General features: G+C 45.5%; 1 protein-coding gene across 1 annotated transcript; it reads left to right on the top strand.

Annotated features, from left to right (window-relative positions):
* Positions 1-477: 477 nt before the first annotated feature.
* On the top strand, positions 478-27,857 carry smo (smoothened, frizzled class receptor). Its single transcript, XM_070897240.1, has 12 exons — positions 478-1,075; positions 8,164-8,369; positions 8,834-9,043; positions 10,974-11,146; positions 13,264-13,483; positions 13,997-14,120; positions 15,734-15,826; positions 18,252-18,360; positions 19,620-19,805; positions 22,477-22,625; positions 25,628-25,762; positions 26,324-27,857. The coding sequence occupies exons 1-12, from the start codon at positions 826-828 to the stop codon at positions 26,947-26,949; spliced, it is 2,481 nt and encodes an 826-aa protein (XP_070753341.1). The 5' UTR covers positions 478-825; the 3' UTR covers positions 26,950-27,857.

Genomic DNA, 27,857 nt, shown 5'->3' with positions numbered 1-27,857 from the left:
GGTGTTATCTTTTTAACTGCATGGACAGGCAGGCGGGGGCCTGAAAAGGGGGCACTCGCTGGGCTTGGCTTTTGCCAGTGTTTTTTTTGGATTGTGAGTTTGGTGGGGGTGGGGGGGGATGGGTTTGGCTTAACCTCACCATGTGCCTCCCACTCCCCACCATGAATAAAGACAGCTGGTGATGAACCAGCCTCACAGAGAGAGTGTGTGTTTGTGCAAAAAAAAACTTTTTTTTTTGAATGAACTTAGTAGAAGTTCCCCTTATTATGGATTGAAGACCCAGAACCTAACCGAGCATTGGGAGAGGCTACAAAGAGAGAGAGGGTAAAAAAACTGACTGGGTATCAAATTACAATCCTTTTTTTTCCTCTCTCTGTCACTTCTGTTTGTTAAAGTGGGAGTCGGGAGGCGAATTCTTTGAGATCCCGCTCGTTCTTGGTATAAATCAATTCGTTTGCATTTTTTTTCGTGGGCTTTTGTGTTTCAAAAAAAATGTGACGGTGCTTAAGAAAAAAACGTCTCTCTCGCTGAGTTTGAAGAGAGGGAGAGAGAGGGAATGATCAGATCTGCAGTCAGCTGAGTTTGCAATTAGTTGAAACTGACGCGATGGCATTCGCTACAAGTTGGGAAATTGACACATCTTCTGGGGCAGAGAGAGGCAGAGAAGGGGGCCAGCAATCAAACAGATGAAGTTTCAGCAAGTTTTTTTTGAGGGGAAGGGGGGAGGACACGATTATTGCCGCTGCATTCAGGGAGACGAGTTGAGAAAGGAGGTGGGGGAAAGGATTTCTTTAAGTTTCTCACTGGAAGTCTGGAGGTTCCAAGATGTCTACCGGCTGGGAGTCTTTTGTTAAGGCGGCTGCAGTCTCGCTGCTTTTGCTCTGGACTTTCCTGGAGACGAGCGGCACCAACCACACGTCTCCCCACGACCGCTGCAAGAAAGTGTCGGGCTGCGAGCCCCTGAGATACAACACATGCCTGGGCTCGGTTCTACCTTACACCCACACCTCGCTCGCCCTGGCCGAGGACTCCAAGAGCCAAGAGGAGGCTCACAACAAGCTGGTCCTGTGGTCAGGTATTGCATTAAAAAAAACTTACCTCTCTAGACCTTTTCTTTTGAACATAAATCAGATCAGAATATCTTAAGCTCCAGAAGTAGACCCCCCTCCCCCTTCCTTTTTATGTACTATTTTAAGGTGGAGATGCAGAACTATCATAAAATCCGAATGCACTTCCAGCTCACCCTGTAAGATGAGTGAGAGAGCTGGGTGGATTGTAGTTATACTTCACTTTTGAGGCAGTGTGAAATGGGCTTGGGGTGTGCATCAGTACTAAAGTGACGGTAAACCTGGAGAGACTACCAGACGCACTAAAGTCCTGAGGGCGCTTCCCCCACCATGGGCGTTCGTGCCTTCAGCTGCCTAGGCCCTAAATTCTAGAATTCCCCCCCTAAACCTCTCTGTCTCTCTCTCCTTTAAGACGCTCCTTAATACCTACCTCTTTTACCAACCTTTTGGTCACCTTTCCTAATATCTCTATGCGGCTCAGTGTCAAATTTATGTTTGATTAAGCTTATGTACCCTTTATGTCGGTGATTGGCACGTGGGCAGGTGCAGCAGGAGCGACGAGATTGGGGCGAAGGAGCTGTGAGGGACTGTGGAGGGATGTGATCGGGGCCTAGGGGAGGCGTGAGTTTGAGGCCGGGGCCCAGGGGCAGCATGGGCCAGCCCACACTGATACGTGGATACGTGTGCACACTGGGTCCATGCAGCAGAGCAGGTCTCCAGTTGTCTTGGGTAATCCTTGCCACTGGACCAAGACGTAGCTCAGTCAAGGCCGTGTGGTGGCTGGTGTGCAACGGCCACCGCACGTTAAAAAATCCACGCACAGGCATCTTCCACCCTTGAGGATGTAGTTCGGTTCCTTCATTTAAACACCTGTGAACTTATCTTTTTTTTTGGCGTGGAAGCAAGTCATCCTTGTTTCGAGGGACCGCCTTTGCTGATGATGATAGCCCTTTATGTACGTCCTTCCAAAAGTGTGGTGCCCAGAATTGGACAAAATACTCCAGCTATGGTCAAACTAGTGCTTTATATAGGTTTAGTATAACTTCCTGGCTGTTTTTATTCTATGCATCAATTTTAAAGCCCAGGACCCCATGTGCTCTATTGACTACTTTATTAATCTGTCCTGCCACCTTCAAAGATTTGTGCACAAACACCCCCAGGTGTCTGTTCCTGCGCCCCCTTTAAAATTGTAACATTTAGCATGTATTGTCTCTCCTCATTCTTCCTACCAAAATGTATCATCTTGCACTTCCCTGCATTGAATTTCATCTGCCACGAGTCTGCCCGTTCCACCAGCCTGTCTATGACTTTTTGAAGTCTATTACTATCTTTCTCACTGTTTACTGCAGTTCCAAGTTTTGTGTCAATTGCAAATTTCAAAATTGTGCCCCGTACCCCCAGGTCCAAGTCATTAATGTGTATTAAAAACAACAGTGGTCCTAGTACTGAACCTTGGGAAATACCACTGTATACCTCCCTCCAGTCTGAAAAGCAGCCATTCACCACAACTCTCTGTTTTCTATCCGTTTGCCAATTGTTTTATCCATGCTGCTGCTGTCCTTTTTATCCCATGGGCTTTAATTTTGCTAACGAGTAATATGTGGTATCTCTTGAAAGTCCATATACACAACATCAACTGCACTGTCCTCATCCACTCTCTCTGTTACCTCATCAAAAAACTCACTGAAATTAGTCCAACATGATTTGCCCTTAACAAATTTGAGCTGGCTCTCCTTTATTAGTCCATGATTTTCCAAGTGGCTGTTAATTTTCTTCCAGATTATTGTTTCTAAAAGCGTCCCACCGACGTTAAACTGACTGGCCTATAATTGCCGCGTTTATCCTTCTCCCCTTTTTCGAACAAGGGTGTAACATTTGCAATCCTCCAATCCTGTATCTAAAGAGGATTGGAAGATTGTGGCCAGCACCTCCACAATTTCTACCCTTACTTCCCTCAGTAACCTAGGTTGCATCCCACCGGGACTATGTGCATTATCCACTTTAATTACCGTCAGCCTGTCTAGTACCTCCTCTTTATCTATTTTTATCTCATCCAGTATCCCAGAAACTTTCTCATTTATCATAGCTTTGGCAAAGTACTCATCCTTGGTAAATACTGATGCAAAGTACTCATTTAGTCCCTCAGCAATGGCTTCTATCTCCACCAATAGATCTCCATTTTAGTCCCTAATCAGCCCCATCGCTCCTGACATCCCTTTTACTGTTACATCCCTCTCTCTAGCATCAATCTGAAGGTGAAAAAGACTTTGCAACCTAGGTGTCATATTTGACCCTGAAATGAGTTTCCAGTCACATCCGCAGCATAACTAAAACCGCCTTTTTCAACCTCCGTAACATTGCCCGCCTCCATCCCTGCCTCAGCTCTTCTGCTGCTGAAACCCTCATTCATGCCTTTGTTACCTCTAGACTTGACTACTCCAACTCACTCTTGACTGGCCTCCCACATTTTACACTACATAAACTTAAGGTCATCCAAAATGCAGAAGCCTGTGTCCTAACTCGCACCAAGTCACGATCACCCATCACCCTTGTGCTTTCTAACCTACATTGGCTCCCGGCTAAACAATGCCTCGATTTCAAAATTCTCATCCTTGCTTACAAATCACTCCATGGCCTTGTCCCTCCCTATCTCTCTAATCTTTTTCGGCCTCACAATCCCACAAGATGTCTGCGTTCCTCAAATTCTGCCCTGCTTGAACATCCCTCATTATAACTGCTCAACCATCGGTGGCCATGCCTTCAGCTGTTTGGGTCCTAAGCTCTGGAACTCCCTCCCTAAACCTCTCCGCCTCGCTACCTCCCTTTCCTCCTTTTAAGGCGTTCCTTAAAACCTACCTCTTTAACCAAGCCTTTGGTCATCTGCCTTAATTTCTTTTTTTGTGGTTTGGTGTCAAATTTATCTGTTTTGTCTTGTGACACTGTTGTGAAGCGTCTTGGGACGTTTTACTACGTTAAAGGTGCTATATAAATAAAAGTTATTATTATAATATCCCTATACCTTTGGATTCTCATTTATGTTAGCTGCCAATCTATTCTAGTACTGTCTCTTTGCCCCTCTTACTTCATTTTTCACTTCTCTGTACTTTTTATATTCAGCCTGATTCTCCCTTGTATTATCAAGCTGAACTCTGTCATACACTCGCTTTTCCTGCTTCATCCTACTCTAACTCCTTTGTCATCCAAGGAACTCTGGCTTTGGTTGCCCTCTCTTTCGCCCTTGTGGGAATGTACCTAGACTGTACCCGAACCATCTCCTCTTTAAAAGCCAACCATTTCTCCATAACATTTCTGTCTGCCAGTCTTTGACTCCAATTTACCAGGGCCAGATACTTCCTTAATTCGCTGAAATTAGCCCTCCTCCAGCTGAGTATTTTTATTCTAGATTGCTCCTTGTCCTTCTCCATAATTAAGCTAAACTTTGCGATACTATGATCATTATTCCCAAGATGTTCCCCAACTGTGACATTTTCCACTTGACCTACTTCATTCCCCAGGACTACATCCAGCAATGCCTCCTTACTCGTTTGGGCAGGAAACAGTTGCTGCCGAGTTGTGAGTCCCTCTCAAGAAGGTTGTCTCACACTGGCTTCAGTTTAAGCCTAGGGCAGTATAACTCCAGTCTTAAGTTCATAATGGATTGCTACTTCTTGCCAATTCCAAAGCGTGGGTGGAGAGCACAGTACGGACATATTAGGGAGGCACGACCCATGGCTGGGTCCTGTTTGTTTTATTGCTGGTGAAAATTGATTCAAAATCTCCGCACCTCATTCATTCACAAGTTGCATTTATATAGCATCTTTAACATAGTAAAATGCCCCAAGATGCTTCACAGGAGCGTAATCAGACAAAAACTGACACCGAGCCAAAGAAGGCGCTTTTAGGACAGGTGCAATGTTCCCTCTAAACTGGGGTCGTGTGTGGCCGTTCAGTAATCTGTAAGATACCCGCGCAGGGCGCTCACAAGCTTTTCTATTTGAAATACCGCGCCTGCGCAGAAATTTAAAGGGACCTCACATTGAAATAAACAGGCCACGCACAAAAAAAGACAATTCAGCGGGAACATTGGACAGGTGACTAAAATCTTGGTCAAAGAGGTGGGTCTTAAAGGAGGAGAGAGAAGCAGAGCAGTTTAGAGAGGGAATTCCAGAGGTTAGGGCTGCCAATGATGGGGAGAAGTAGTGGGGGATGCACAAGAGGCCAGAATTAGAGGAGTGCAGTATTGGAGGAGGGATATAGTGCTGGAGGAGGTTACAGAGGTCATGGAGGGATTTGAACATGAGAAAGAGAATTTTAAAATAGAGGCATTGGGGAACTGGGAGCCAATGTAGGTCAGCGAGCACAGGGGGATGGGTGAACGGGACTTGGTGTGATTTAAGATGTGGCCAGCAGAGTTCTGGATGAGTTTAAGTTTATGGAAAATGAAGATGGGAAGCCAGCCAGGAAGCATTGGAATAGTCGAGTCTGGAAATGACAAAGGCATAGATAAGAGTTTTGGCAACAGGTTGGCTGAGGCAAGGGCGGAGAGGGGCGATGTTACGGAGATGGAAGTATATGATTGTGATGGAGAGTATATGATGTCGGAAGTTCACTCAGTGTCAAATGGGACGTTAAGGTTGCAAACAGTTTGGTTCAGCCTGGGACAGTGGCCAGGGAGGGGGGTGGAAATGGTGGTGAGGGTATGGAGTTTGTAGTGGGGGTCAGAAACAATGGTTTTGGTCTTCCCAATGTTTAACCGAAGGAAATTGTAGCTCATCCAGGACTTGATGTCAGGCAACCAGTCATAACAACACAGAAGTAGTGGAGGGGTGGAGAGAGGTGGTGGTGAAGTAGAGCTGGGTGTCATCAGCGTACATGTGGAACCTGAAATTTACACCATGTTTTCGGATGATGTCGCAGAGAGGCAACATGTAAACAAGGACGTGATGAAGGATAGAAAGAAAAACTTGCATTTATATAGTGCCTTTCACGATCTCGCTGTCCCACAGCGCTGTACAGTCAATGACGTCATTTTTCACGTGTAGTCACCGTAGTAATGTAGGAAACGTGGCAGCCAATTTGCACACAAGGTCGCACAAACAGCAATGTGATAATGACCAGATAATCTATAGTAGTGACGTTGGGCAGGACACTGGGGGGAACTCCCCTGTTCTTCTTGGAAATAGTGCCATAGGATCTTTTACATCTCATGTGAAAGGCAGTCTGCTACATCATTCCACTCATGATTCCTATCTAGGGGTTGTTGTTCACCATGTTAGTGGCCTCCGCAAAATAATTTAACTAGATTAGTCAGACATGACTTACCCTTCACAAATCCACGACAACGCTCCTTGATCAGCTCATACAGGTTCAAGTGCTCAGTCACACTGTCTCTGATGATAGATTCCAGTAACTTCCCCACACGTGAATTACATAGACTTAAACCTTAAACCCAACTAGTCTGTGCTGATGTTTATACTCCACATGCATCTCCTCCTATTCCAGCTACCTTCTCTCAGCCTTTTCAGCACATCTTTCTATTCCCTGTTCTCTCGTGTACTCATCTAGTTTCCTTTTGAAAGTGACGTTAAACTGACGGGTCAGTAAGTTTCCTGGTTTCTCTCTCCCTTCTTAAACAAAGGAGTGACATTTGCAATTTTCCAATCTAAAGGATTGGAATCTAGAGAGCTTTGTAAAATTATGATGTATGTATCTACAATTTCCTTGCCTCTTTTAATACCCGAGTGTGGAAACCATCAGGTGGAGATTTGTCTTTCTTAAGTCCCATTATTTTCTCCATGGGTTGCTTTATCGATCAAGTCAGAACCTATCAAGATGATGAATTATGTTAACAGCATCTTTAGAAATAACTGATTTGGGCAAAAGGGCAGTAATTGCAAGGTAAGAGTGATTGCCTTTATTGGGGATATAATGAACACTGCCAAATTTCTAAGTATCCAAGAAGTGAAGAAATTCAACAAGGGATTAGGAGAGAAGGGGTTGCTCTGAAAAGCTTGCTTTCAAATTCCCTAAACAATGTGGAAAGCTGAATAAACCTGCAGTTTATACACTCTTGAAAACACAGCATCAGTTTCCACATGTACGCTGATGACACCCAGCTCGAGCTCATTACCAAATCTCTCGACAGTTCCACTGTCTCTAAATTGTCAGACTGCTTGTCCAACATCCAGTACTGGATGAGTAGAAATTTCCTCCCAACTAAATATTGGGAAGACCGAAGCCACTGTCTTCCCCACCACAAACTCCATTCCCTAGTCACCGACTACATCTCTCTCCCTGGCAACTGTTGGAGGCTGAGCCACCCTGTTCGCTACTTTGGTATCATATTTTACCCCGTGATGAGCTTCCAACCATATATCCGCGCCTTCACCAAGGCCGTCTATATCCACCTCCACATCACCCAACTCCATCCCTGTCTCTGGTCATCTGCTGCTGAAACCCTCATCCATGCCTTTGTTACCTCTAGAGCTGACTATTCCAATGCACCCTTGGCCAGCTTCCCATTTTCTACCCTCCCTAAACTTTAGGTCATCCAAAACTCTGCCGACTATCCTAACTCGCACCCCTTTGCTCGCTGACCTACATTGGTTCCTGGTTAAACAATGCCTCGATTTTAACATTCTCCTCCTTGTTTTCAAGTCCCTCCATGGCCTTGCCCCTCCCTATCTCTGTTACCTCTTCCAGGCCTACAACCCTCCGAGATAGCTACACTTCTCCAATTTTGGCCTCCTGATTTTAATTTGCTCCGCCATTGGCGGCTGTGCCTTGAGCTGCCAAGGCCCTAAGCTCAGGAATTCCCTCTCTAAGCCTCTCTGCGTCTCTACCTCTCTTTCCTCCTTTAAGATGCTCCTTAAAATCTACCTCTGACCCAGCTCTGCCCTAATTCCTCCTTATGTGGCTCGGTGTCAAATTTTGTTTCATAACACTCCTGTGAAGCGCCTTGGGATATTTTACTATATTAAAGGCGCTATAGAAAGCTGCAAGTTGTTGTTGTATTGGAGTTTATAAAAGTCTCTCCTTAAATACTTTTGGTAAGGGTCTCATCAATCTCCCCTTTCCCTCTTGTCTTCTCTTCCAGGGCTGCGGAATGCCCCGGGCTGTTGGTCTGTGATTCAGCAGCTTCTGTGTGCCGTCTACATGCCGAAATGTGAAAACGGCAAAGTGGAACTGCCCGGTCAGGTCATGTGTCAGATCACCAGAAGCCCCTGTGCCATTGTGGAGCGGGAGAGAGGCTGGCCTGACTTTCTGAAGTGTTCGATTGACCGCTTTCCCGAAGGCTGTCTGGTAAGTGGGTGCGAGTCGGCCAAAGCAACAAATAATCCATACACCGGTTGTGTGCTCCACCCCCTGAAGACATTGGCGTCCCAACCCCTCCAGTACCTCACCCAAATGACTGTTCTTCATGTGTGAGCCTCGAGAGTGAGTGTCGACAGACTATTCCATCTCAGGAAATGGGGGATGGGGTAGAGATATCACACTGAAGCCTGATCCTATCCGCACGTGCGCACACTTTTTGCAGGAGGAGTCATTGGAGGACAAACTATCTTTACCGGAGTGTTACCAGTTGGATTGGCACAGAGTTGGGTTGGTGCAACGTGTGTTGGGAGCAGGTTGCCAAGCTGCCAGCTTGCCCACAGTTGGTACGGGGACACGAGGAGGCGTGCTGACGGAGGTTGGGAGGGGTAAAACGTCCGCAAAGGAATAAAGTGATTTTAGCTTTTTAATTGTAAATTCTCTCTTCCTTTCAGAATGAAGTTCAGAACATCAAGTTTAACAGCTCCGGCCGCTGTGAGTCCCCTCTGGTGCGCACGGAGAATCCCAAGAGCTGGTACGAGGATGTGGAGGGCTGTGGGATCCAGTGTCAGAACCCGCTCTTCACAGACAGCGAGCACGACGCCATGCACATCTACATTGCCATCTTCGGTTCCATCACCATTCTCTGCACCTTCTTCACCCTGGTGAGTGCCGCCCTGGTTGGCCTTTCAGAGGCCATGTGCCTTTAATCGAGAATGAAGCACCCCGAGCTCAGTTGCCCCTCGTTGCACAAAGGAGGGATAATAACATGGAAGTAAACAACAGCTTTGGCGGTGTGCTTTCTTCTTCTCCCGGTGAAGTTAAATTTAACAAACATACAGGGCTAGATGTTAAACTATTGGGCAGTGTACCGGTGGAGCCCAATAGTGCTGCTGGGAGGCTCGCTCCATCTCTTGAGCGACCTGGCTGGCAGAACGGTAGGTCCTGAGGTAGAGGAGCAGCCCAGTGAGGTTCTGTGCCCACATTCCTCCCATGGGGCCGAGAGCATCCTCCTCTTCCCACCAAAACAACTCTTAGCGTTTACCATTTTTGGTACCCACTGGACTCACCGTCGGTTATTTTCCTCCGTAATTTTTTGGGGCGCTACCAGGTAGAGGCGCTGGAAATCTCGTGTGTGTGTGTGTGTGTGTGTGTGTGTGTGTATATGTGTGTGTGTGTGTATATGTGTGTGTGTGTGTATATGTGTGTGTGTGTGTATATGTGTGTGTGTGTGTATATGTGTGTGTGTGTATGTGTGTGTGTGTATATGTGTGTGTGTATATGTGTGTGTGTGTATGTGTGTGTGTGTGTGTGTGTGTGTGTGTGTGTATATGTGTGTGTGTATATGTGTGTGTGTGTATGTGTGTGTGTGTGCGCACGCGCATGCGTGCATTCGTTCGTTCGTTCGACGGATGAGGAATGTGTGGGGGAGGGAGATTAAATGACTACTCCAGGATTGCCTGTACTTTATAGCTGGGACCACGTCAGAATAGAATTATGTTATTAGAAAAGAGATTAAGTTCAACTACACGAAATCAGTGATTCTGAGGCAAGAATCCAAATCTGAGTTTGAATAACTGTAGTTTGTGATGTCATCTGAACCCCTCGATTTAGATTCCAGCCTGTATCTCGCGCCCGGGTATCCGTAAGTCTATATGTAAACCCCCTCGAACCCTACGATTAGATTCAGGCCTGTAACTCATTCCCAGTTACTTGTTATTCAGGATGGATGTGTTAAGTGCTCATTTACAGCAGGGTTGTGCTGATGTTTATTCTAGTAAGCCTGAACTATAAGTGCTTGGTGTTGGTCAAGGTATGTTCCCCACGTGATTCACCCTACTCTACATCACTGACTGTGTCGACATTGACAGGGCCGAGTGACCTGTGTCCTTTAACACAAGGTTTATTGGCCTGGATTTTCGGTTGTCTATAGCCTCAGTTAGCGCTCAGAGGGGGCGTTAATGCGAGTGTTAGAGCTTACCGACCGGTTGCGCAGTTTTTCGCGCCCCGACGGAAAATTCGTTAGAGGTTTAGCGGGGGCGCAAACCGCTAGCGCCTGGTTGCTGACGATCACTCCGTTCATGGCGTCGGTCCTGGTGTAACGTGCACACTTGCACCCCGCTCACTAAGTTAGGTGCGCCCACCTCGTTTGGCACCTGCCAATAACAACGTGTGGAAAAACAGTCAGTACAGGCTTGCAGAGTCGTTAACTGGTAGCTACTTAAAGAGATGAGGAAACGCTTCCCTTTGGAGGTCACAGTCAGTGCAACAGGTACACACAGCATGGTACGTGAGCCTCCAAGTTTGCAACGGCAGATGGACATAATTGTTCAACCAGTTAGATGTAATAACGGATGGTCCATGCTGACATTCAAAGATGCTCCAGTTCCAGCACCAGCATCCCCTTACTTTGATGATATCAACAAAGCAGTACCAGTGTATTTCCACTAGATGTCGCTGGTGTGCTTATTTGCACAGCATGTTGGCACCCTGTAGTGATTGTTGAAGGGCCTTGTGTTGTTTGGGGCTCTATTCTCTGTTTAGCTTCTTGCACTTTATGTATAGTTTATCCCGTCCGTGTTTGTTTGTTTATAGGCCACGTTTGTTGCTGACTGGAAGAATTCTAACCGTTACCCCGCTGTCATCTTGTTCTATGTAAACGCCTGCTTCTTCATTGGAAGTATTGGCTGGCTCGCGCAGTTCATGGACGGAGCACGCAAGGAGATTGTGTGCAAGGCAGACGGAACCATGCGACTCGGAGAGCCAACGTACGTTCATCTTGCATTGGTTTATTCTTGTGTGTCGCACTCTCCTGATGGCTCCCCATGGTCTTCTCATGAGCATTTTGCCTCCAGGTTCCCGTCACAAAGGATGGGATCTGTAGCAGAACTGAGGGATTATAACTATTGAACAGGCTGGAACTCTATTCTCTGGAAGAGAGAAGGCTGAGGGGTGACCTGATGGAGGTCTTTAGGATTATGATAAGGTAGACGTAAAGAAGATGTTTCCACCTGTGAAGGAGTCCAAAACTAGGGGCCATAAATATACGATAATCACTAATAAATCTAATAGGGAATTCAGGAAGAACTTCTTTAGAAACATAGAAAATAGGTGCAGGAGCAGGCCATTCGGACCTTCGATATGATCATGGCTGATCGTGCAACTTCAGTACCCCAGTCCTGCTTTCTCTCTGTACCCCTTGATCCCTTTAGCCGTAAGGGCCACATCTAATTCCCTTTTGAATATATCTAACGAACTGGCCTCAACGAACTTTCTGTGGTAGAGAATTCCACAGGTTCACAATTCTCTAAATGAAGCAGTTTCTCCTCATCTTGGTCCTAAATGGCTTATCCCTTATCCTTAGACTGTGACCCCTGGCTCTGGACTTCCCCAACATCGGGAACATTCTTCCTGCATCTAACCTGTCCAATCCCGTCAGAATTTTATACGTTGCTATGAGATCCCCTCTCATTCTTCTAAATTCCAGTGAATATAAGCCTAGTCGATCCAGTCTTTCTTCATATGTCAGTCCTGCCATCCAGGGAATCAGTCTGGTGAACCTTTGCTGCACTCCCTCAATAGCAAGAATGTCCTTCCTCAGATTAGGAGACTAAAACGGTACACAATTTACCTAGAGAGTGGTTAGAATGTGGAACTCACTACTGCAAGGAGTCATTGAGGCGAGCAGCATAAATGCATTTAAGGGGAAGCGAGATAAATACATGAGGGAGAAAGGCATAGAAGGTTATGGGGTTTCATGAAGTAGGGAGGGAGGAGGCTCGTGTGGAGCATAAACACTGACATGGATCAGTTGGGCCAAATGGCCTGTTTCTGTACTGTAATATCCATGTAATTCTACTGCAAACCAAGTGGTTGACCATGCTGCAAGGTTAGTGTCTAACGGGTTATTTTCTAAAGTAGATCTCTCCTCCATAAAGGTTGCAGGTGAGTATGAGAATAGAATGGTTGCTGCCCAGGGTCTGTGATAACATCTCGGTCCCCCGGAGGAGATGTGCACTGTTGAGAGGAAGACTGTTAACAATTGATGGACTTAACCAAGCACAAAATCTATAAACCGATGGTTACAACCATTCATTTTATATGAAAGGAATTCTTGTGATGCTTGAACTGAAGCAGTCCCATTGTTTGTGACCTTTCGATCTCATTGGTGGAGAAGCAGTCACAGTGAGATATGATAAATATGTCAGGAGACCTGATACTCAATGAGTGTCCCAAACTCATAAAGGGTGTATGGTTTAAGTGTAGGGTTGCCAACTCTGGTTGGACGTATTCCTGGAGGTTTTATCACATGACCTTTCGCCTTTAAAAGGCCATAGTCAGAAACAGCCTTTTTTCTACCTATTTCCAAAATTTCTATAACTAATAAATAAAAATGTCCAAATATTTTTAAAAATCATTTGTTTTGTTATTGCCCCGACGATTATCTCCCGGGTTACTTGCAGCAGTGTCCAGATTAATCTTCAATTCCTGGAGATGCCAAGGCAATCCTGGAAGGTTTTTATTTCTATTTCTGTGACAAAAACCCTATTTCTGTGACAAAAAAGAAGCATGTGTGTTAGCTTTAGTTTGGTAGGATTTCACTGTGTCCTGGCCAATAATTATCCCTCAATCAAATCATTAAAAACAGATTATCTAGTCATTGTCACATTGCTGTTTGTGGGCAGATTGGCTGCTGTGTTTCCTACATTACAATGATTACACTTCAAAGGAGCTATATAGTTGCAAATTCTTTCATACATTTTTAAAACATACATCACTGAAATTATTTCATTTACGTACGTTCCGGGTTCCCAGGACCACATGTCTAGACAGTGCCTGTGTACAGATGGAAAGATCTCACTGTAAACTGCTGTTTCTCTGACAGGTCCAATGAAACGCTCTCCTGTGTTATAATCTTCGTTATTGTCTACTACTCTCTCATGTCTGGGGTGATCTGGTTTGTGATGCTGACCTACGCCTGGCACATGTCATTCAAGGCCCTCGGCACCACCTATCAGCCTCTCTCTGGCAAAACATCCTACTTCCATCTCCTCACCTGGTCGATCCCGTTTATACTCACCGTCGCCATATTGGCTTTGGCTCAGGTAATCCATGCATCTAACTGTGCTGTCCAGGAACTGTGAGGGTTTGGTGGGATGGTCAGGAGGACGATGGCGATTGGATTCTGGTATGGAGGGTGTGAAGGAACCATGTTTTTTTGGGGGGTGGGTGGGGGGAGCAGGACGTGTTTAACTGGAATGGTAATGAGGGTTAGGGATGGTGGTAAGGTTTGAAATAAGATTAGGAAGACACATCAGATTTGGGATGGTGGTTGAGGGGAGAATGCTGTCAAATTCATGACCGTGGTCAATAGAAGATACATGTTGGGTTCAAGGTGAGAGTGCTGTAGAGTTACTGAGTAAAATTAGGAGTGAGGATCTATTCCTGGTATGTAAAGTATAAAAACACTCCCTCTGTGCTTAGTATTTGCTCTTGTTTAACATGTGTAATGGTTAGTCTGATCCTTGACCTGTATATGATCTGAGTCTGTGTAGAGCAGTTTCTGTTGGAACATTCACATTGGGTTGGTCGTACAGTAAGATGATTTTGTTCTTTAGGTGGACGGAGACTCCGTGAGTGGGATCTGCTTTGTTGGATATAAGAATTATCATTTCCGGGCAGGGTTCGTTCTGGCTCCGATCGGGTTGGTTCTGCTAGTTGGTGGCTATTTCCTTATAAGAGGTATGTAGCATTGACTTGTAATTGTACAAAGGACGACGTCAGACTTTGCAATACTAGTGTGTGATACCTTAGTGTGCTTTACTCACTGTGCATTAGGTGGGGACAGTACAGCAGCAACCAATGCACTCTTGATCCTCAGCCAGATCTCACTCCCTCAAGTCAGTTCTCAGCGTTGCTTTGTCCTCCATTTCCTCAGACTTGTGATGACTGTCCCTTTGATTATTCCTCTGCTCCATAAGAGAAGAGACCTGACACTCTACTGTGGCATATTTAGTACCAGCCACTGACCACGTGTGCAGTTGTCCATCTAGGACCCAGGTCTCCATGGTTATTCATTGCAAGTTGGAACTCCCAACGCACTGAATCCTGGAGGAGTAGGACACAGATTCCCAACCTCTTCCCTCACCCTTACCTCTTCTGGCTGCCCTTCCCCCTGACGTATTGTACCGGAACTGCTGCAGATACAACATTGGTCCATCTGACTCTTCCCAAGCCATTGGCCCAGGCCCAAAACACTCCTTCCATGTGAGGAGTAATTTTAAAAAGGCTTGCATTTTATATAGCGCCTTTCACAACATCAGGACATCTCAACGCGCTTTACAGCCAAAGTAGTACTTTTGAACAATGAAGCTACTGTTGCAATGTAGTGAAACGTGGCAGCTACTTTGTGCACAGCAAGGTCCCATGTAACAGCAATGAGATAATGACCAGAAGATCTGTTTTAGTGATGTTGGTCCTAATAAAAATGAATTGGCAATCTTGGTCAGTTAGACAACTGGTGACTGGTGTTTGAAATGGGAAAAAATGTCACCCTGATAATTGGGGCAGGCTTTTGAGGTTGAAGCTGAAGCAAGTTGTTGGGGAACTTTACTCTGCATCTATGCGTTATCTGAGTTAGGAACAGGGGGAGACCATTCAGCTTCTCGAGCCATTCAATTAGGTCATGGCTGCTCTGTATCTTAACTTCATTTACCCACCTTTGCTCTATATCCCTTGCTAGATTCTTGTTAGAAAAGGGTATCAATCTCTGTCATGAAAACTTCAATTGACCCCCAGCATCCGTAGTCCTGGGGGAGAGAGTTCCAGTTTTTCACTACTTGTGCTTGATATTGCGACTGGGTATCTTAAATGGAAAAGGTTCCATTCTCTAAGAAAAGAATAAACATACCTGACCCTTCACTTTAATCTGTTCTTCCCCTCCCCTCCATGTTGCTCAGTCATATAAAGGAGCTCTTCCCTCCCAATTTCAAGATGGTGAAGGATTTACATCCCTTCATTAATCTGCCTTTTCTCCTTTCAGATACGAAAAGGAGGAGGCCAGTCAGCCTCTCGAGCCTGCTCCGCTATTCAATTAGACCATCTCCTTAACCTTGGTTCCATAACCCTTAATACCCTTGCCTAACAAAAATCTATCCATCTCCGTTTTGAAATTTTCAATTGACTCCCAGCCTCAACAGCCATTTTGGGGGAAGGGAGTTCCAGATATCCAATACCCTCTGTGTGAAGATGCTGCTTTACTTTTTGTTTTGATTTCCAGTTTCTAGAATTTGCAGTTCCTTTTATTTTTAAATCGGTCGCAGATACATTTCAGTTGCTTATTGTTTCTTTTACAGGTGTCATGACCTTATTCTCAATTAAAAGTAACCACCCCGGGCTCCTGAGTGAGAAAGCAGCCAGTAAAATCAATGAAACAATGCTGCGTCTTGGTAAGGGCCTGTCGGCACCAGAACCCGCCTCTTTACTTCAATTCTCTGCTGTGTAACTTGAGGAATTGGCATAGGGGCATTAAAATAAAATTTGTTTTCTTTTTATCTTCTTGGAACATTTTAATTGATTTAGATGTAAAAATATTGGAAATGGAGAAAAAAAGACTGTTTGTCAGTTGGTTGATGGAGAGTCTGTTCACTTTCCAATTGGCCGTGGGAAGGCTGAGGAGGCTGGACCAATGGTGGGAGTGTGGGGGCGGAGCGGTTGGAGGCGGGAGATCATGTGATGAAACCTCCAGGAATACGCCCAACCAGAGTTGGAAACTCTATGTGGCTACCATGTGAATGAAGAGGCAACTAGTCCAGTATGTTGCATGTGGGGGAGGGGGATAGGGGGATGGGGGGGAGGGGAAGGGAAGGGGAAGACTGTGTGAATGGTTGTAGAATTTTTCTTTCGAAGTTGGCTAATATCCATACTTAGAACTGTGTTTTTGGCCTAATTTTCCTATCCTTTGCTTAGACCTAGAGTAGGGATACCAATCCTCCAGTAGTTTCTAGGAATTAAAGATTAATCTCTTCGATACTGCTTCCAGCATCCTTGGAGAACAATTATAAGGACGTTAAAAGAAAGTGTGTTTTGAAAAAAAAATCTTTGAACACTTTTGTTTATTAGTTATAAAAATATCAGAGATGGAGGGCGGGGGAGAAAGGCTGTTTGACTGACAGTCAATAATCATCCAATCGGGGTAATAAAGAATCTGTTTGCTTTCCAATTGACTGTGGGGAGGCGATGTGCCGTGAGGATGGTTGTGTGGGGTTTCCAATGGCCGGGGGATGGGGGTGGTCATATGGCGATAACCTACAGGAATATGTCCAACCTGAGTTGGCAACCCTACCACAGGCATTTTTATTTGTTGGTGAGGGTGAGACACTCCCTCCTTTTAAGGTATTTTCTCCCACACCTGTTCTCTGTAGCTTCATAGACAGGTCCACAGCCTGTTCCTAGGTCTCTACCACTGTCACCGTGGAACTGGGTGCTGGAAGATGATCTCGATAGCAGCGTTCTCGTTAAACCGTGCAGCTATATGGCCACGCAACTGTCTGGAGGTCCCATGCAGGCCACTTACTGGCTTTTCCATTGACTATTTCTCATGTGCAATTTGAATGGGGCTCGCAGCCTGTTCAAGCGACCCAAAAAGAAATTGGGGGAACATTTCTCTACAGTAAGGTATTGCTCTACAGTAAAGTATTTCAGACCTAAGCAGACTCTGGGCCCAGGTGGCCTGCCCATCCAATTTATCCCCGTTCTTTCCTGAGAGATATCCCTCTTATCGTTTTATTAGAATAAGTGACCAAAAAGCTATTACCCATGCATCGCATCAGACTCCAGGGGCCAAAACTCGGTCGAAGCCAAGGCCTGCCCAAGTGCCGCCCAAAGGGCTGCCGAGAGACCGGGTGGTACTTTGCCTGGAAGATTCCTCTAATAGAGGTGGCAGTACCGGCTGGCGGCCAAACAATGGCTTACGCCGTCAATCTGGACGGCAGCGGGTGGAAGCTCTCAATCTCAGCGGCAAAGGCTCTTGCCGCCTAAGAGCCGCCGAGGATGGAGTCGGGCCCAGGGTGGGTGGAAGACCAACAAATAAAAATTATACCAACAAAAAAAAACACCGGAACACCTTCAGGGAACCTCATCCAGATAAGTTACTGTTTTAAAAAAAAAAAAAAAATTATTTGTTCACTGACCTTTTTTTCCATTCTTCGTACCTCCCATCGGGGTTAGAACAGCCACCACACAGCGGTCCTTGCCCCTGCTGGCACCGACTCCCGCCCGCACCAATCTGGCAGCTCGGTGGGCGGGAGACTACTTGGCCGTCAGAGGACGTCAGCTGGCGGTACTCCCCTCCTGCCCGTTCCAACCCGAGAGGAAAACGGCAAAGAGAGGAAAATGGCAGCAAAACTCGGCGTCAGTGGGTGGGAGGGCAGTACCCCGCAATATCGGGGCCCAGAAACTTTCCTCTTTCCTTTTTGAAACCTCTTCCTGCACTGTCTGTTTGGCAAATTATAATTCCTGTAAAGAATAATGAGATTCTATCTGAATTGCCTTACTTCTGTTTTCCTTGCCCTTGTTTTAGAATTTTAGAGACGGTAACTTGAGGTCAAAGCTCCCCGTCATCTTCTGTTGTTCAGACTACACAATTGCAGGTGTATGAGAGCAGCCTGGGGTGACTGTATATCTGTGGGTGGAAACTTGTGCCTCTTTGCCATGGAATTAGCATAGGCTGTTCATATCTATGTGTGTGCGCGTTTGTGTGTGCACAAGAGCATGTCTGTGCAAGCCTGTGTGAGTGTGTACATGAGCGTGTCTGCGACCGTATGTATGTGTGTGCATGTGTGGTATTCTAATGACTTGAGTTATCTTTTTCAGGTATTTTTGGATTCCTAGCATTTGGCTTTGTCTTCATCACGTTTGGCTGCCATTTCTATGACTTCTTTAACCAGGCTGACTGGGAAAGAAGTTTCCGTGACTATGTTCTGTAAGTGACCCTGCCTCCTTCAGTTCATCTCCTGCTCTGTCGAGTAGAATCCATTAGCTGCAGGCTATGGTGAGCTATACAGTAAAATCCTTGGAGTCGGGAGTTTCCAAATCCTGTTCGGTTTAACCAGGTCCATGAGGTCCTCTTTAGGACGCCATATTGGATACATTTCCCAACATCCCTTGCACACCCCACCAATCCATGAAAACCAGCAATTAGATATAAAATAGTGGACAGATTGACCTTAAGCACAGTACAAGTGAGTAGTAGTGTGTGAAGCACCTTTCAACTCTTGGATCTGAGATTGAATCCAGCTTAGCCTAGAGTGGAGTTTGTGAGGTTCCTTCTGTGAGTAAATACTGTTCTTATTAGAGGGTGATAGCAGACTGTGGATAGGAAGATATAGAGTGGCCCAGGAAATGCTGCTGGTCCTCCTAGTTTGAATTTATACATAATTTACACATCAGGTGTCAGCCTTGGCTCAGTGGTAACACTCTCGCCTCAAGCAGAAGATTGTATGTTCAAATTCACTCCAGTACTGAGGGAGTGCCGCACTGTCAGAGGTGCCATCTTTCGGATGAGATGTTAAACTGAGGCCCCATCTGCTCTCTCGGGTAGACATAAAAGATCTCACGGCACGATTCGAAGAAGAGCAGGGGAGTTATCCCCGGTGTCCTGGCCAATATTTATCCCTCAACCAACATCACTTTTTAAAAAAAAAAACATTATCTGGTCATTTATCTCATGGCTGTTTGTGCAACCTTGGTGTGCGCAAATTGGCTACTGCCTTTCATTACATTGCAACAGTACTTCATTGACTGTAAAATGCTTTGGGATGTATTGAGGTCATGAAAGGAGCTCTATAAATGCAAATTATTTCCTTTCCTTTGTATAATTAAGCACTCATTTTCAGCCTCACACAGGGAGGTCACCAAGGTGATTAGCATAGGATATGACATCATCGGCCAGGAACAGATTATAGTTTGGCTTATTGCCAGAAATGGATATAATGAACCATATTGGTTATATAAGTAGTTAATTAGTGTATGTATTTGATTGTTTGAGTGCAGATTGATTGTGCTTTGTGTGTGGGTTTGATTGTGCTTTATGTGTGTGTAGATTATATTGATTCTGCTTTGCGTGCGTGAAGATTTGTTTGCATTTTCGTGTGTATATTTGACCAATTTGCATATTGTATATGTTTGCGTGTATTTGACAGAGTCTTTTGTATTTGATTGACTTTGCGTTTAATCCCTCAGGTGTGAAGCCAATGTCTCCATCGCTGAGCAAACCAACACTCCCATCCCCGAATGTAGCATCAAGAATCGCCCCAGCCTTCTGGTGGAAAAGATAAACATATTTGCCATGTTTGGGACGGGCATCGCCATGAGTACCTGGGTGTGGACCAAAGCTACAGTCTTAATCTGGAAAAGGACATGGTTTAGGTATCAGAAGTCACTCTGGGATCTTGGGCAAATTGAGAAGTTAGAATTGCCATGATCAAAACTTACTTCCTTGTAATTTTTAGAACCTCCTATTATGGCTCTGATAATTCTTACCCCCCCCCCTCCCCCCCCCACCCCCCCCCAAGGCCACAATCCAACTCTGATGAACAAGGAGACAACCTGTTTCCAGTATTCCCCATAAATGCCCTCTGTCACTGGGATGCCTGTAATAGTGGGTAAGCTTAGCCTTGCTAGGAATATAGCAACAGGAGGAGGCCATTCAGTCCCTCGAGCCTGTTCAAACATTCAATGAGATCATGGCTGATCTGTATCTTGACTCCATCTATCCGCCTTTGTTATATAATCCTCAATACCCTAACCAAAATTAATCGATCTCAATTTTGAAAATTTCAATTGACCCCTCAGCCTCAACAGGTTTTTGAGGAAATGAGACCAGATTTCCACTACCCTTTGTGCAAAGAACTGCTTCCTGACATCACCCCTGAATGGCCTCACTCTAATTTTAAGGTTATACTATCCCTTTGTTCTGGACTCTCCCACCAGAGGAAATCGTTTCTCTCTATCTACCCTATCAACTCCTGTAATCATTTTAATCACCTCAATTAGGCATCCCATTCACCACCTTAAACATTCACTCCCTCCACCACCGGCACAACTTGCCAAAGTTTTTTTGGCAGCACCTCCCAAACCCGTGACCTCTACCATTTAGAAGGACAAGGGCCGAAGACGCAAGGGAACACCATCACCTGTAAGTTCCCCCTTTCCACTAGTATCTGCCACTTTTGTTTGGTTCACGCTTTCCATTGCTTCCTATCCAGTTTTACTTGCCTTTATATGTTTTGATTTGCTCTTATTTATCCCTCTCTGGGATTATAGTTGGCCTTCAAGATGTATATTAAGTTCTTGAAAGAGGATATATTTAATTGAAAGAGCAGTTGTGCTTAGGATCAAGATAGAGGGTTAGGGTTAGGGACCCGAGGATAGATTCAGTGGAGGTTAGGGTAATTCTGCATTTAGGGTTGGGTTTAGGGTATTAGGGGTAACGTTAGGGTTAAGGCTTGGAATAGGGTTAGGCACATTCTTGGAAGTATATCGCAACTGTGTCAAAATCCTTGAACTTCCTCCCTAACAGCACTGTGGGAGCACCTTCACCACACGGACTGCAACAGTTCAAGAAGGCGGCTCATCACCACCTTCTCCAGGGCAATTAGGGATGGGCAATAAATGCTGGCCTTACCAGCGATGCCCACATCCCATGAATTATTTTTTTTAAATCTTCTATGCTCAAGGGAGTACAAGGCTAGTCTATGCAACTTGTCTTCATAATTTAATCCTTTTGCCAAATGGGAAATACCTGCCATTAACTTGGCTCCTCCCTGCAGCCGGCTGTCTGAGATCAGGATCTCTGTGCTGTGGAAGGCTGTAGCTACACCCCTACAGGCATGGCACCATGTGTTGCAGTTTCAAAGCCCCGTGCCATTAACCAGCCAAGAGTCAATGATCTGAATAGATGCTTTGTTCCTGTGTTTAATGCTGTACAATCAGGACGCACCGTTCTTAGTATTTGATCTCAACAATGAAGATGTAAGTAGAACACTGACAATGGCAAGCAGCTTACCGGAGATCTGAAACAAATATTATTGAGAAACCCTGTGTAAAACGGTCAAGGTCCGTAGTGCAGGAAGTCACCAGGATTGAAAGGAGATGGGCTCGATAAATTAAAACATAGTGATTAGGTGACATCAAGCGTCAATTTTAAAACCATTTAGATCGTAGGAGATAGTGAAGTCTGGGGGAGGTAAGGAATCCCACATAACTCAGAACCTTTTTTTACTGATTTTAGATGACTGGCAACTGGCAGTTAATAATGAGAATGCTGGGTCGGTGCAAAGAATAATAAATGTGATCACAGTGAAGGGTGTACCATTAAATACGGTGAGGAATGAGAGGATGTACCAGTTGATGAATCGCTAAAGGCAGTATCACGGTACATGACGGTTGTTGCTTAGTTGTTGCTTAGGCATATATAAGATATTAGAGTAGATCCATAGAACATAGATCTAATGCAGCATTACAGATACTCTGTATAGGGTTGGTAAAACCATGCGTGTGTTATCATGTCTAGATTTGACCAAAGTATGAGTCAAAAGCCAAAGACCATGAGGAAGGTGTCAGGTCATGAATAAATGAAGACACGGCGGTGGGGGGGGGTGGGGGGAGGTGGGTGTGTGGAATGAGAGTTCAATTTGTTCCTGTTGACCAACGTACTGGGGGAGAGGGGCTCCACGATCCAGTGAATCATTAAGGTGGAGAGATGCTTTAGCCCCGATTTTAACCTAACCCATCCAGCAAGAACAGGACGTATCCGGATCATGGGCTCATTGTACACCCCACCCGATTTTACTCACCATTGAGTTCACCCACCCGAACCTGCCCCGTTCGCACCGGGCGGGTAAGATTAAAATCGAGGATGTTGTGCAGAATCAGGAACCCCAACAGCAAATCTGACAAACTAGGAGCCTGGTGTAATTTGGCCGTTAACGCCCTCATACTGGAACTGTTCATACTGTGCCCCAGAGTGGGATTCTTCTGCCCGCCCCTTCCTTACCCCATCTGTTCAACCATAGCTGAATGTCTTATATATTTTCAGAATCATCGGTCGAAGCGATGATGAGCCAAAGCGAATTAAGAAGAGTAGAATGATCGCCAAAGCTTTTTCAAAGCGGAAGGAGTTGCTGAAAAACCCAGACAAAGAGCTATCATTCAGTATGCAGACTGTTTCTCACGAAGGACCAGTGGGTGAGTGCCTGTTGGAACGGGTCTCATTCAGTATGCAGACTGTACATATTGAGTTACTGTTGAAATAAAGACACAAATTGCTGGAAATACTCCAAGTCAGGCAGCATCTGTGGAGAGAGAAACAGAGTTTAACATTTCAGCTCGACCTTTCATCGGAACTGGCCCAACATCTGTCGTTGGGAAAATACTGAAGTCCATTATTAAGGAAGCAGTAGCAGGACATTTGGTAAAGCATGATTCAATCAAGCAGAGTCAGCATGGTTTTATGAAAGGGAAATCATGTTTGACAAATTTGCTGGAATTCAGCAGGGTGGATAAGGGGGAACCAGTGGATGTGGAGTATTTGGATTTCCAGAAGGCATTCGATAAGGTGCCATATAAAAGGTTACTGCACAAGATAAAAGTTCACGGGGTTGGGGGTAATATATTAGCATGGATAGAGGATTGGCTAACTAACAGAAAACAGAGTCAGGATAAATGGGTAATTTTCCGGTTGCCAAACAATGACTAGTGAGGTGCCACAGGGATCGGTGCTGGGTCCTCACCTATTTACAATCTATATTAATGACTTGGATGAAGGGACCAAGTGTAATGTAGCCAAGTTTGCTGCTGATACAAAGATGGGTGGGAAAGCAAATTGTGAGGAGGACAGAAAAAATCTGCAAAGGGATACAGACAGGCTAAGTGAGTGGGCAAACATTTGGCAAATGTGGGAAAATGTGAGGTTATTCACTTTGGTCGAAATAATAGAAAAGCAAATTATAATTTAAATGGAGAAAAATTGCAAAGTGCTGCAGTACAGAGAGACCTGGTGGTCCTTGTGCATGAAACACACAAAGTTTGTACTGCGTGCAGGTACAGCAAGTAATCAGAAAGACAAATGGAATGTTGGCTTTTATTGCAAGGGGGATAGAGTATAAAAGCAGAGAAGTCCTACTACAACTGTACAGGATATTGGTGAGGCCACACCTGGAGTACTGCGTACAGTTTTGGTCTTCGTATTTAAGGAAGGATATACTTGCATTGGAGGCTGTTCAGAGAAGGTTCACTAGGTTGATTCCGGAGATGAGGGGGTTGACTTATGAGGATCGGTTGAGTAGTTTGGGCCTATACACATTGGAGTTCAGAAGAATGAAAGGTGATCTTATTGAAACATATAAGATAATGAGGGGGCTCGACAAGGTGGATGCAGAGAGGCTATTTCCACATAGGGGAAACTAAAACTAGGAGATATAGTCTTAGAATAAGGGGCCACTCATTTAAAACTGAGAGGAGGAGAAATTTATTCTCTCAGATGGTTGTAAATCTTTGGAATTCTCTGCCCCAGAGAGCAGTGGAGGCTGGGTGGTTGAATATATTTAAGGTGGAGATAGACAGATTTTTGAGCGATAAGGGAGTAAAGGGTTATGGGGAGCGGGCAGGGAAGTGGAGCTGAGTCCATGATCGGATCAGCCATGATCTTATTCAATGGTGGAGCAGGCTTGAGGGGCCAAATGACCTACTCCTGCTCCTATTTCTTATGTTCTAGTTTACAGATGTAACAGCTTTTAAGCAAGTGGGAAATGAAAAAAGGATGATGGTGATGGTGCAAGGCAAAAGGGGGCGGTAATAGAGCAAGTAAAGAAACCAAAAATGGGTCTAGAGGAACTGTAAATAGCAACAGCAGAGTCATTGCCAGCACCTGCTGTCTCAAAAATTGGGGGCGGTGGTTATGATCTGAAATTGTTGAACTCAATGTGGAGACCGGAAGGCTGTAAAGTGCCGAATTGGAAGATGAGGTGCTGTTCCTCGAGCTTGTGTTGAGCTTCATTAGGATACCAAGGGCAGAGAGGTTGGAGTGGGATGGAGAATGAAACTCCCAAGCGACCGGGAACTCGGGGTCATGCTTGTGGACTGAACAGAGGTGTTCAGCAAAGCGATCACCCAATCTGCGTTTGGTCTGCCCAATGTAGACGAGACCGTATCGTGAGCAGTGAATACAGTGTGCTAACTTGAAAGAAGTACAAGTAAATCGCTGTTTCATGTGGAAGGAGTGTTTGGGGCCCTGGACGGTAGGAAGGGAGGAGGTAAAAAGGGTATTACTTATTGAGACTAGGCTCTTGTTAAAAAAAATAAATGCTTCCTGGTCCGAGTTGAAACCTCAATTATAGTGATTAGGGAGGCCAAGGCTGGATCCGATGCCAGGAGTTTTTAATAAGGAGATTAGACTATATTTCATTAACCGATAAAACAAGTGATAGAGTCACAGATCCTATGCTACACGCTGGAACAAGTTAACCTGGCTAAGTGCCTTTGCTTTGATTTAATGGTTTTGAATTCCGTTGCCTAGATTTTTCTCTGATTACCCTTCTGTGAAGCTCTAAGGAACATTTTAGAACTATTATGAACTGCCCCCTCCTCCTCCTCCCCATTCCCCTGAGCAATCTCCCTCCCCCCCCCCCCCACAGCAATCTGTCTTCTCCTCCCACCCCCCCAGCAATCTCTCTTCCCCCCCCCCCCCCCGCAGCAATCTGTCTCCCCCCACCCCCCCCAGCAATCTATCTCCCCATTCCCCTCCCCCTCTCCCCACCCCCAGTAAGTTGTCATCCCATCCCCTCCAGTAATCTGAATGCACATTCCCCCCCCCCCCCCCCCCCACCCCGAGCAATCTGCCATCTGCCTCTCCATCCCCCAGCATTCTGCTCCCAATCCATGAACCACCAGCAGGGGGGGGGGGCGAGGCCACGGAGGAATTCGAACACTTGCTGGAAATGTTTTAAAACCTTCCTGTTATGTGTGGCTCACAGACGGGGACTTTATATCTTTTCCATTGGGATAGATGAAAATAGATACGGTTTTAATAAAAACAACTTGCCGGGGACCTGATTCTGTGTGTTAGTTTTACAATCACAGTTAAACAGAAGGTATGGAGGCATGAGGCATTACGTGAAGCACTCGTTGGAGGAGGGGAAGGGGGGAAAGGAAGGAGAAATCAATATCTGAAAATCATCCTGTGTTTTCAGCTGGAATCAACTTTGATCTGAACGAGCCATCTGCTGACCTCTCGTCCGCCTGGGCTCAACACGTAACCAAGATGGTGGCCAGAAGGGGAGCCATTTTACCTCAAGACATTTCTGTCACTCCAGTAGGGACACCAGGTGAGTGTTTTTCGGCGTGGTAAAATCAGCCAGCCAAAAAATCGATGTAACTTTCTTGCATCCCAGCACAAATTCTTCAGGGCAGTTTGAACCTTCAGCTGTAGTGTTTGGCTTGTAGCAAATGGGGGTGGAGAGGCGAGAGAAGACATTGCCTTTGGGCCTAAGAACCCCGTTACAACAGCATTTCAGATCAGCTGACACCTTAAGCTGCCATGGTCATCCATTTTGAGGCTGACCACTGTATATAACACCCGGAGTAAACCTTATTTTGGCCACCTCCTTATTGACAAGGCCATAGTCCGATAGGTTAGGCAGTCACAATTACCAGACAAATTGTGAGCTTTCTGTGCTCCATGAAGGAGCTATTTAATTGCAACTTTCTATCTCTATTCATTTGATGAATTAAAATTTCCCCACAAAGCGCATCATGACGTACAGATCTCAAAAGCTAGGCGCTGCCCTCTTTAAGTGGGTTGTGTTGTAACTGTTTTTGCATCTGCTTGAAACTGAAAGCCATCGAGAGGTTTGGGACTCCGGTCTGACTCTGTCATTCCATTTCAGTGCCACCGGATGAGAACAAGAGGAACCTCTGGATCATTGAAGCCGAGATTCCCGCAGAACTCCAGAAGAAAGCCGGGAAGAAGAAGAAGAGAAAGAGGAAGAAAGGCGTCAGACCTCTGGGGCCTACGGAGGAGACGCACGACATGGGCTACTGCACGGAGAGGGCATCCAGCACTGTGCCACGCTTACCCAAGTTGCTCGGACAAAAAAGCTTGGTGTGTAAAGCTGTGGAACCAGCTGACGTTCAGGATATTTTACCGGGCGCTTTCTTGGAGTACGGTGTCAACCCTGGACCCCATGACGGGAGGTTTCCCAGAGGAGTGCTCAGTGGCTCTTCGGGGTACAGGCGGAATGCACCGCTGAATTTGATCGCAAACCCTCTTGCGATTGAAGATGTGCTGCAGGATGAGCTGGGATTTTCCCACGGAGATCGATTCCGGCCCCCGCAGAGACCATGCAATCACGCATTCCCTCATTCCTCCGCCAATATGGAGCTCCGAGGCCTCCCTGTAATTAATATCCCCCATGTACCCAGATCCCAGGGCAGAAGGACTGCTATTGCACCTGTACATTCGAGAACAAATCTAGTGGATACGGAGTTGATGGATGCCGACTCTGATTTTTGAACCTTGGGCCAATATTGGTATTGTTTAAGGCATCATCTACTCAAGCAGCAGCACCATCTGACTGCAACTAGGGACTGGTAACCATCTGCTGCAGTTCAAATGAGTTTGTGGAAACCATGGGGGGGTACTTTACCGAACAGTCGGGAATGTGAATGGCTGCAAGTAACTTTACTGTTCGCATTAGTTCATGGAAACCATAGGAAGTGCTTCACTACCCATCTCAAAGAGATTGCAGCAACCCATCACATTAGGAAACATCTACTGAAAAGAGGCCTTCCACATTAATGCCTGTGGCCGCGGAAATCATCAGTAATGAACCGTCCTGACGGGCCAATTTGATAAAGATATTGGAGACTTTTTCGGAGCTGAGGCTCGGTGAATCGGTCAGAAATGGAAATGCAAGTAATGTCCACTTGTGTTCTATTAGACCGGGATTATTCACTGATCTTCGACAGAAGTTTAGATGCTTTTTTACTACGCCTCATGTTCAGTTGGATTTTGTACATGCCCAACAAGTTACATCATAGAAAATTACGATACAGAAGGAGGCCATTTTCCTTTAAAAGATGCAATGATCTCTCTTGACTACTCCTGTGATAAAAGCATTCCATGCTCCAACGATCCTCTGTGTAAAGAAATTTCTCCTGATCTCTCTCCTCACTCTCCGAGTGATCATTTAAAATTGTCACCGACTCCCCAACCAGTTGAATAGCCATTGAACTTCTTATTGGGGCTCTCCCTTTAATAATTTCACTCCAATGCTAATAAGTTCCATCTCCCAAAATATTTAGCTGTTCATAGCATCAAGTTACAGCGTTGATGTGTTTTATTTTCCGAACACCTAATTTGTCGTTCCCTGATGTTATTTTTTGAAAAAGGAACTTTAAAATCTTACGGTTAAGAACGTT

The sequence above is a fragment of the Pristiophorus japonicus genome, chromosome 13, assembly GCF_044704955.1.
Source record: "Pristiophorus japonicus isolate sPriJap1 chromosome 13, sPriJap1.hap1, whole genome shotgun sequence".
NCBI lineage: Eukaryota > Metazoa > Chordata > Chondrichthyes > Pristiophoridae > Pristiophorus > Pristiophorus japonicus.
The sequence above is the reverse complement of the archived record's forward strand: the minus strand, read 5'-3'. Positions and strand labels throughout refer to the sequence as shown.

Bases quoted from the DNA above. Each gene is read 5' to 3' on its own strand.
- smo (XM_070897240.1), top strand. From the start codon at position 826: ATGTCTACCGGCTGGGAGTCTTTTGTTAAGGCGGCTGCAGTCTCGCTG. The intron at 13,484-13,996 runs GTAATCCATGCA...TTTGTTCTTTAG, and splicing joins CCATATTGGCTTTGGCTCAG to GTGGACGGAGACTCCGTGAG. The intron at 15,827-18,251 runs GTAAGGGCCTGT...TATCTTTTTCAG, and splicing joins TGAAACAATGCTGCGTCTTG to GTATTTTTGGATTCCTAGCA.